Source organism: Galeopterus variegatus, unplaced genomic scaffold, assembly GCF_000696425.1.
Source record: "Galeopterus variegatus unplaced genomic scaffold, G_variegatus-3.0.2 Scaffold3879, whole genome shotgun sequence".
Classification (NCBI taxonomy): Eukaryota; Metazoa; Chordata; class Mammalia; order Dermoptera; family Cynocephalidae; genus Galeopterus; species Galeopterus variegatus.
This window is the reverse complement of record NW_007729990.1, coordinates 42,701-53,551: the sequence shown is the minus strand read 5'-3', so window position 1 is coordinate 53,551 and position 10,851 is coordinate 42,701. Positions and strand designations below refer to the sequence as shown.

Below are 10,851 nucleotides of genomic sequence, written 5' to 3'. Positions count from 1 at the left end.
CCCCCCACCGCACTTCCCTCCCCCCCCTTCCACTCGTCCTCAGCCCCCCCACCTCACTTCCGTCCTCCCCTTCCACTTCCGTCCTCCCCTTCCACTCGTCCTCAGTCCCCCCACCGCACTTCCACTGTAAGTCACAGAACCCAATGATACTTCAACGCTTTCTTCTGGACCACTGTCTTAGCAGTATTTTACACGGTTGCTCATTTTTGTTTAAATACTCTTTGTCTCTCGGCTTTAATGACAAAACCCTGTCCTGGCTTTCCCGCTCCCTCTCTGGCTGCTGCTTCCCTCCTTTTATGGCCTGCCGTCCCTGAGGCGGTGCACTGGATGCTGGGTCTCTCAGAGGGTGGTCCTGGTGCCCTTTCCTCTTCCCACTCCACACTCTCACTTTGTACAATCTGTCCGCACCCAAGGCTTAATTATCACCGGTAAGTTATGACTCACAAAATTTTACCTTTCAGACCTCTTCAACCAATTGCTTACCTCATATCTCCCCTTTGATTTCTCAAAGGCACCTCAAATTCAACGTGACCCAAACTAGAATCATATTTTCCTGCCAAGTCAGATTCTCCACACGTCAGTCACAGGCATCTCAGCGAACGCTATGGCCATCCACCCAGACAGGAGGGAACACAGAACCACAGTCGACATTCCTTTGTCTGCCCACGCTCCTTCACTTAGCTACCATCTCACCATATCCTGTTGATTTTAAATCCTAAATTCTAAGCACTTCTAGACTTTGTCTACTTCTCTCCACCTACAGAAAACTAATAAAAGCTACCACCATTTCTTGTTCAATTGCAATGGCCTCTTAAATGGTTTGCTAGGATCTATTTTGCCCACATTGCAACCAGAAGGATCTTTTGTACTATAGTTGGTCCTCTGTACCCATGGATTCTGCATCTGTTGATTCGACCAACTGCAGATCAAAAATATTCAGAAAAAAAAAATTGCGTCTGCAGTGAAAACGTACAAACTTTTTTCCTTGTCATTATTCCCTAAACAATAAAATATAACAACTATTTACCTAGCATTTACACTGTATGAAGTACCATATGTAACCCAGAGGTGATTTACAGTACACGGGAGGACGTAAGGAGATTACATGCAAATATTATGCCATTTTATAATCATTGACTTGAGCATCCATAGATTTTGGTATCTGCAGGGGGTCCTGGAACAAATACCGAGGGACAACTGTATATAAATCTGACCTGTTATCCCCTTACCTAAACCCTGCATAGTTTCCCACTGCTCTTGGCTAACCTCCAAACTCCTTGATGTAGTATTCAAAACCCCGCCAGGTCTAGCTGCTGCCCTGCACTCCAGACTCATCGCATGCCACGCTCCCTTCGGCTCAGTGGACCTGAATCTCACAGGACGTTCTCCAGTCTCTCCTGCTTGCCATGGTTCCTCTCACATAACTGTCTTTGTATATGGTATTCCCTCCACCTAGGACATCTTTCTAGTATCAACTTGGAAGACAAGGGTGACAGGGAAGCAGACTACAATGATTTTCAACAGTGTGAAGGACGGCAATATGTAAAAGGAAATCGAGGCATAAATGGTCCCTCCCTTTAAAAGGGTCTTACTTCTACACAACCATACATCCTACCCTTTTATATTATGAAAATGCTTGTGGCTTTATCAAAGTCTGAATTCAGGAACAGAGAAAGAGAAGAATCTGCAGCTTCATGAGGACAGGAGCCACAGTACTCATCACTGTGCTGTCACCAGTGATCAGCACACATATTTGCTGGGTGAATGAACAGAAGAGACAAAACTATTTTAAAAAACTGAAATAGTGTCTATTTTGTATCAGGAATGGTGGTACTATAAAAACTAGTAATAAAAAGTCCTTCATGTCAGAAAGTTCATAATCAGAAAGCAGACGAACCTATCGGGCTCAACTCACTCTGCTGTGCACTGTGCTACGGCAGCAGTACATACAAAGTGCTCAGGCAATAAATAAGAGGGATTAACCCTGCCTTGGAAAATTACAGAGGAGACAGGAAAGAAGACGGTGAAGGAGAAAAGGACCTCATCATTTATTTAACAAAAGTTGAATGGCCTACTGAGCTATGCCCCAGGGAACCACAGAAAACAAGACGTGTTCCCTCTTTTGGAGCCTACATTCTAACTGGGACAAATAGGTGCAAATAAATAACACAACCTCAGGCAGTGTGGGGAAGAGGACACATGCCGGGGATGTGCACACTTTCTTCGAGTGAGAGTCAGAGAAGGCACATTTGAGGGAAGAGAGGACAATGTTAAGAAGCAGCCAGCCGGCTGCCAGCCGTGGCACAGTATCTTGGGGATGGGGTGGGCAGGGAGCATTCTAGACAGAAGGAAGAGCAAGTCAAAGGCCCTGAAGCTGGGACAAGCTACCAGGGAGGATCTGCAAGAAGTCCTGTGTAGGTGGAGAAGAGTGCAAGGCAGAAGAGTTAGAAGTGGTGAGACTGGAGAGGAAAATGAGATTGGAGAAGAAATGGGGGGAGGGAGACAAGAATCACAGGGCTTATTACCAGGGAGGATCTGCAAGAAGTCCTGTGTAGGTGGAGAAGAGTGCAAGGCAGAAGAGTTATAAGTGGTGAGACTGGAGAGGAAAATGAGATTGGAGAAGAAATGGGGGGAGGGAGACAAGAATCACAGGGCTTATTGTGGGGTAAATGGCAGAAGGCAGGCCACATTTTCTTTATTAATTTCTAACTACTACTTCGGGAAAAACGTAACACCATGATTATGAGTCCCCAGACTATTCAAGGCAATTTTAGTTTTAGCACATTAACAAAATACTATGGTACAATAAAATGCCAATCATCCAGGCAAATTCAATGGGAGGACTTCAGCTCAATGATATACATTTATCATTGAACATGTTTTGCCCCTTCTACTACATACAAAATGACAAGTGGAATATTGCTAAAGGGAAGTATTCACCAAATCTTCAGACTCATTTGTGATTAGTATGCACAGTCTGGGAATGTTTTTTTTTTTTTTTTTTTTTTAAAGATGACCGGTAAGGGGATCTTAACCCTTGACTTGGTGTTGTCAGCACCACGCTCAGCCAGTGAGCGAACCGGCCATCCCTATATGGGATCCGAACCCGGGGCCTTGGTGTTATCAGCACCGCACTCTCCTGAGTGAGCCACGGGCGGGCCCTCTGGGAATGTTTTTAAATATCATTTGTTTCCTTAAAATAGTAAATGTTTTTCCCTTACATGTGTTTACACTTTACATTCCCTGCAAAATGTTTTCATTAGTTATCATGCAAAAGCTAATTGGTTTGGTGGTAATGTCATAAATCCTAAATTAGTGTGATCAAATTATTAAAATGTTATTGTATTAGAAATCTAGGCCCAGTCTCATGCATCTATGATATACCGAAGTGAGAGACTTTTTGAAAAGGAAGTTAAACATTTGAGAGAGAGAGGTTGTTAGAAAAAACACATTTCTTATAAAATCAGAGCTATTTCATGGAATTTCACAGTTAATGTTTACTATGTGGCCTCTACTAACTGTGCTGTATTTTGACCATAGCTATTTTTAAAAATAGACTTTACTCCTCTAAATAAAATTAAGTACAGTTACAGGACTATAATCTCTGTCAGTTCTCTGATGGGGAAACATACCTACTTCCAAAAAGCACAAATATATGTGTCAAAAACAAAGATAAGTACCTAACCATTTACTATTTAGTAAAACCTCCTTTTTCTAGGGAATTCAGGTCATGATAAAAAAGTTGTGACATACAATACCTAATTCTATTTAAAATGCATGAATCCCCAGTAGAAAGGGAGAGAAAGAAGAAATGTCAGTCAACAGAGAGGTAATGACAGTAGAATAGAACAGGAATTGTGCAGATGGTCCTCAGACAGACAATGGCTACAGGAAGGTCTTTCTACAGTCTTATTTCCCTGCTCCTCGGAGAATCTTATTCTTTATTTTGGTATCTTCATCTCTGTACACAATCCATTGAACATTTGCTAAACAATCACCACTGGATAAGATTTAGTGGCTAAGACCATTGTAAAGTTGAGGTTGACCTGCTCAATAAGGCTTAAAGTATCATGGACATGGTTTTAAGGAACATTTTTATCAGGCAATGAAAGTTCTAGTGAATTAAATTTTTATTAAAACCCTGGTTAGAGTAAAGAAATAAGCTAATAATCCTGTCTAAATTAATTTAATAAACTGTTCAGAAGTATTTTTATGTCATCCTATCCTAGCTTTCAAGTAATATATACTGATGCTTAATCTATCAGTGATTCAATTTAAACCTCAAATGGGACAGTCCCAACTTCTAGTCCACTTTTAACCATGCACATAACAGCGTGGACAAGTTAATGATATGATACCTACACGAACATTAATGAAAGACCAAACCAATAGAAGACCATTTGAAGGCAAAGAGCATTGGGTTTTAAGACTGGATTTCTCCGTCAGTCCTTCTTCTGGCTAAAGAAAAAACCAGGCCACTATACAGAATGACTAATTTGCCAAATTACTGAGACTACTTGGGACTTTTAGTTAGGTTTGTTCTCACTTACTAGAGTTGTTTCTTAGATCTGTCAGTACTGCAACATTTTACATGTTAAATGAATGGGCTTTTCCTTAATCACAGTGTGTCTTTTCTATATTTGTGGACTTACATACACTTTTGTGATTTCTAAATCTGTATCTGCTAGTCTGCAAAGAATTTTCCATGGTCAATTTATTTGGCTAAGAGTCCTCAGTGAACCAATCTTTTGGCAAATGATCATTTGGGGTCTTCACTGAAGCCAAATAGTGTATTTCCCATAGTATCAATTATCTCTATTACAGGGGCTCTCTATTACAGGGGCAACTACAATAGTTATTCTAATTTCTAACTAAGTTCTGTCTCTGGGACAGGAATTTCCCATTTTAACCAGAGTGGAGACTAAATAGCTTACTAACTCCAAGTTACCATATATATTTGGATTATCAACTTTCACAGAATGAAAACATAAAAAAATATGTTTAGCTTTGAAGCAGTGTGGGAAAATAATCTTTTTTTATAGCTTAGTCTTTCGGGCTCTTCTAGTGACAGGGAGCGGACATAATAAGCATCAACTCTCACTGCACAGATGGTTGTCAAAGGTACACGACAGGGGACTCTCGAGAGGTCAATTGGAAATGACCTTTTCATAGCCATCGGTCCTGCCCGCACTCCAGCAGCTCACGTGGAGACACGTCTGATTGGACCTAAGAGGAGGGTGAGAGCAAAAGAAAGGCTGCGAACCCGTCAGACCCCCCGTCCTCTAGTTCCGCTGGATCTAGGAAACACAGAGAGTCCAGTTTCCAACATCAAAGGCCCATCATCGTCATCAAGGCTTCTATTAAATCTGGAGAGAATTCTACACCAAGTGCATTGGAGATAAAGAACTATGATTTATACTGAATGCATTGGGGAGAAAGGGATCTAATTTCCTTGTGTAAATACATTTAAACCTGGTATTCAAGAACTTAATATTCACCTTTGACTGCTTTCAAGTAACATCAAAGATCCATGATACATGGTGTTAGCAACCTGTCTGACTTGCTAGTTAATTAGTTCTCGAATAATGGTCATTAACTGAGCTGTCATAAACTGAAAGCTCATTTCCTACAGGTGCAATGTTACTTAAATTGGAGTTCTGTTCCTAAAAGTCTTTTTTATGTCATAAAACTAGTAACACATAATGAAATATATATATATATATATATATATATATATATATATATGATTTCACAAAGTTAAGAGTATAAAGCCAAACATGAAAAATGCTACAGCAAATTTCTTTTGGAAATTCTCATGCATGGCTAATACTAAATGAGGCTTCTTAAAGGATGAGACCACTGAAGTCTAAACTGTGGAAACCATCTCTTCCTGGTCCATCCCCGAGGGAAATATAGGTGGAAATTTCTTGCAGCAAGGACCTCTGAACATCTTATGCATATGATAGACTAAAGGGGAAAAAAGCAAAGCCCCTGTTCCCCTACCCATGCTATAAAGGGTTTTAACCAGGTAATCTTCAGTATTAACATTAGGCCACTTAACAATTAACATCCTGGACTACATCTGGGTGCACACACATCCACATCTGCCTTCAAAAAAATGCCACTGTAACTACCATGCGGCTGTTGTGTCACCAGTGTCCATTTTAGCCACAGTACTAAAAAATGAGTTAATTAAATTTGAGAAAAGATAACTGTTTACAAAATGAATTTAAATTGGTACCTTTCAGAAAAGATCAAGAAAGTTTCCAAACTTTTCTTTCCATTGTGTATTTCAGCAGGAAACTAGTGTTTAAAGGAATCTCTATTACCCTTCCCCCTGATTTCAAATGGGACATTATCAAGTTTGCTTTAGTAGTCAAGCTCCAGAATACACACACTGTACACTCTTCCTTGAGAGTGCTCATTCACACAATAATAATTAAGCACTGCTATTTATACAGTATGATGTATATATAAGGTATTATGGTATACATGCCATACAGCAGTAGTTCTCAAAGTGGCCCCTGAACCCAAAGTATCCGCATCACTTGGCCCTACACCAAATCAGAAACTCTAGGGTTGGGGCTTAGCAATTTGTTTTAAGAAACCCTTCTAGGTGATTCAATGCACATCAGAGTTGGAGATCCACTGCCATAAAAAATCTACTTGCTGCTCGAGTCACACTACAGCAGAGGCCAATGCAGATCAGTAGGTGATACGCAGTGAGATGAGGCTGCAGTTCAGCATGGGAAAGCCTTTTTTGGGGTCCAGAGGCTGCAGTTTTCTCAGGCTACCTTCCTTCCTAACCCCAATTCCTCTGGCTGATAAGGCTACCTTTATAAGTGACATAAACACTAGGAACTAGAGTCACTGTGGAATGTTCAATGTTTGAGGATTGTTACATTTTCCTACACCCACGCCTAGACTTGATATGCAAATAATCATCAGAAATCAAAAAGGATCTTAAACTTTTCTACTACAGATGCCTGAAGGAATATACTAAGAATACTCACAGTGGGCATTTACCATTTGCCTCCTAAGCACCCATTCTCTATTCTTTCAGAATCGACTTGAGAATCTGTCTCTTTCTCACTCTCAGTCCATGTAAAAGTTGGGACTCGGGGGGGGAGTTTAGCCTTCCAGGGTTGAAACATCTGATATCAATGACACTGGCCTGGCCAGTCAAAGCTCTGCACCCCCTAGCACACGTATTAGTTCCAAGTTGATCTAAGCTGGTCTAATCAGAGTGAGCCTCAGGACTTCTCAAAGAGGCCTGAACAGAGACCAAGGGCTCTTTCCTGCTAAGTCTCTGCAGAGTTGTGAGGCTAACGTGGCAGCACCTACATTGACCACCATCTCACTGCCATCTTGAGATAAGGCAGAGCTAAATGCTAGAGAAAAACTGAGCACTGGCAACAGTTCTTGAGCCCTGACTACTGTCGTAACTGAAGCTAGAATTATCCCTGGATTTATCAACCAATAACATTTCCTTCTTTGCTTTCCCTCGTTTCAGCTGGCGTTTTCATCACTTGAAAAGATCATAACTGATATATTGTCCTTTGTTTTTCTTTCTTCCCTCCTCCCCTTCTTTCTTTGACAATTTTAAATTAGAAATCTACTTGACTCCAATCTCTTTCAATTCTCTCATTTATTTTATTTAGATCTACACTGGTCTAATCAGGGTGAGCCTCAGGACTTCTGAAAGAGCTGAGGACAGAGACTGGCTCTTTCCTGCTGCTTGCCTAATTCTCCAAAACAGTTTTCAAATACTCCTGCTCAAAAATCTACCGCTTCATGACATTTTCAAAACGCCTGGAATCTGGCCTTTTCTCAACTTACAATGTCTCCTCACTGATGTCTCAAGTCCAGTGAAACTATTCCATTTATTTTTTCCCACACATATCACAAGTATTCCTTAACTCTTGAGAGGTAATTTCATCCTATTCTTCTCTACTTATCTAAATCCCAACTTTTTTAAAAGGTCTAGCTCAAGCACTGTTTCCACCAGGAAGACTTCACCTACCCCAGCAATATTCTGAGTTCCTTTTTTTTCCCAGTAATATGTAATATTACTTATCTTTCTAAAACACACTGGCTAGAGGGTAAGAGTCAAGACTCAATTCTAATATCCTTGTTACCTAATAAAACACACAAACTTCATACATGTTTGAATAAATCACTGTTAAGTAGTTTACATCTGGAGTGTCATTTTTAGCAATCTCGATTCTATAATTCAGATCTTACCTTCAAATCAAGATGAACTACATTATGAGTGTGTAAAAAGTGAACACCTTCTAAAATCTGTCGCATGAGTCTTTGAACATCTTTTTCTTTAAAGGCTTCTTCTCTGTCTGCAACACACTGGTCAAAGATTTCACCCCCAGCAGCACTAGAGAAAGACAAAATTAAAGTAGCATATAACTCATAAGAAAGGAAATGGTGAACACTTACCAACAAAACTAAGAATAAACTAATTACAGTCTGGCAGTACTGTACACCGTTAACATGGATTTGATGACCTGAAGCAAAATTCACTATGAGCTGAGGCAACTCAGTCCAAAGCAGCTAGAGATATACCATGATGTCATGACAGTCACAAGGCCCTCTGCACACGCAGGCCACAATTTGCCAGTAACACTCAGAACTATGTTTCTCAACTGAAACAATTGCATTTTGGCTGAAAAAGTTTCTTAATCACAATTTACTGTCATCTAAGTCCCTCAGCTCATTACTAACATCTGAAATAAAATTCAACAGAGGTCAGTTTTCAGAAATACAAGGATTTCTTTATGTAAAATTTAAAAGCAATTTATTATTAGTCCTTTCCACTATAATGTTTAAGTATTCTCGACCTAACTAAGGGTTTCCTCTCTGTTTTCTCAACAAGTGAAGTAATTCACATAAGCACAAAATATACTGCAAAGTACAGTTTTCTGAAAAATTTCAAGGATGTACTTCAAATGCAGACTATTATAAGAAGTTTTAAAAGCTAGGTTTGAGGGATCAGTAAGACTACATTCCTCTTGGTACAATGTGCAATTACATAACTTTATCCTGCTTAAATGTAAGCTTTGCCCACTAATTAAAATAATGGTCATATTAACTAAAGAACAATCTGAGATTTTTTTTTTTTTTTTTTTTAAAAAGATGACCGGTAAGGGGATCTTAACCCTTGACTTGGTGTCGTCAGCACCACGCTCAGCCAGTGAGCGAACCGGCCATCCCTATGTGGGATCCGAACCCGGGGCCTTGGTGTTATCAGCACCGCACTCTCCCGAGTGAGCCACGGGCCGGCCCACAATCTGAGATGTTAAAAGCATTGTCATATATGGTAACAGAAAACATAAGAATATCAACAATTATTTCACACAAAGCACCTCCTTCACGTAGGAGCTCGACAAGGACTGAAAGAGTTTTGCTGTGCCTGCCCTTAACTATAGCAAGATTCCCACAACTATATTATGGGATCTTACTCTGGCAGTGCTTATTTTCTAGTACTTTTAAATTACCCAGAAACTAAGTTAGTTTATATAACATTTTACCAAAAATATTTTACAAAATAATTAATTCAAGAACTTTTAACAAAATAATTAACAAAAAAAATTTTTATAAAATGTATTAAGAACTTCAGTATCTTTTGACCAATATTATCCAGAGACACATAACTGATGTTTAGAGGCTAAGAGTACCTGAGTTTCTCTGGCTACCTGAACCTTGGCTATCTTGTAGCTTCCAACCTCAGATACCACACACCCCTTTCCCTACCTAAACTACCATTTAAACCCTGCTTAGAGGCCCAGTTTGGATCTTTACTCTCTCACTATTCAAATTAAACGAACATCAGTCAAATGTGTTAGGCCCTGTGCTATGTCCTATTACAAATAAGATAAATTAAAAATAAGTGTGTCTCAGCCTCCAAACACTGGAGGGGAGAAAAAAAATAAAAGATAATTTTAAGAACAAATATTAGTGCATAATGTATATATGTGAAATTATATCAAGTGATTTGATAACTTAGCAATTGAGTAATTAATGGGAAAGGAAGGGAAAAAAGATTTTAGAAAGATGACATTTATTCTGAGCCTTGAAGGACGACTAGGAGTCCACAGATGAAATGATAAGAGCACATTCCTGGCACAGTGAACATGTGTGAGGGCAGGTCTGAAAAACACTCATAAAAGAGCGACTGCCCCCTCCAGCCAAATGGCACAAAACTTGCCCTCTGGCTACAAACAGCTAGAAAATAGCAAAGTACATGAGGAGAGAGAGGGAGGGAGGGAGAGAGAGAGAGAGAGAGAGAGAAAGAGAGAGAGAGGGAGGGGGGGGGAGGGAGAGAGAGAGAGAGAGGGAGAGGGGGGGAGAGAGAGAGAGAGAGAGGGAGAGAGAGGGAGAGGGACAGGGAGAGGAAAGAGAGACAGAGGGAGAGACAGAGGGAGAGAGAAAGAAAAAGAAATCTTTTAAAAAGCCACCTTTATAGGTGACCCAAGGCAACGATGGCCATAAACAAGGCAAGCAAGAAGACAATGAAATGCTGGGGAAAAGAGTGTGCCTAGAATGTAGGGTGTGAGGTTGCAGAAGGACTAGCAGGAGTTGAGGCAGAAGAGAAGTCAGAGAGAACAAGGGCAAAACAATCCAGAAAATCCTCAGGAAGGCAATGATGGGAGAGCACATAAGGCTCTCAGTCTCCTTCTACGAGAAGCCCTCCCTAACCTCCCAGGCAGACTGAAGCTGCGCAGAGGCTGTGGAACCACACACTCCTGGACTGAATCCTGGCTCTGCTGCCTGTGGTGTGACTTTATTTTTTTTTTTGTCTTTTTTCGTGTCCGGCAACGGATCGCAACCCTCAGTGTC

At 40.4% G+C, this 10,851-nt stretch overlaps 1 protein-coding gene across 1 annotated transcript in view; it reads right to left on the bottom strand.

The window, feature by feature from the left end:
* STK17A (serine/threonine kinase 17a) overlaps positions 1-8,383 on the bottom strand; it is a 16,940-nt gene extending 8,557 nt beyond the window's left edge. The window contains exon 1 of the mRNA XM_008586210.1: positions 8,245-8,383. Within this exon, the coding sequence (XP_008584432.1) occupies positions 8,245-8,310 (66 nt within the window). The 5' untranslated portion in view covers positions 8,311-8,383. The remainder of the gene's footprint in view (positions 1-8,244) is intronic.
* Positions 8,384-10,851: the final 2,468 nt, after the last annotated feature.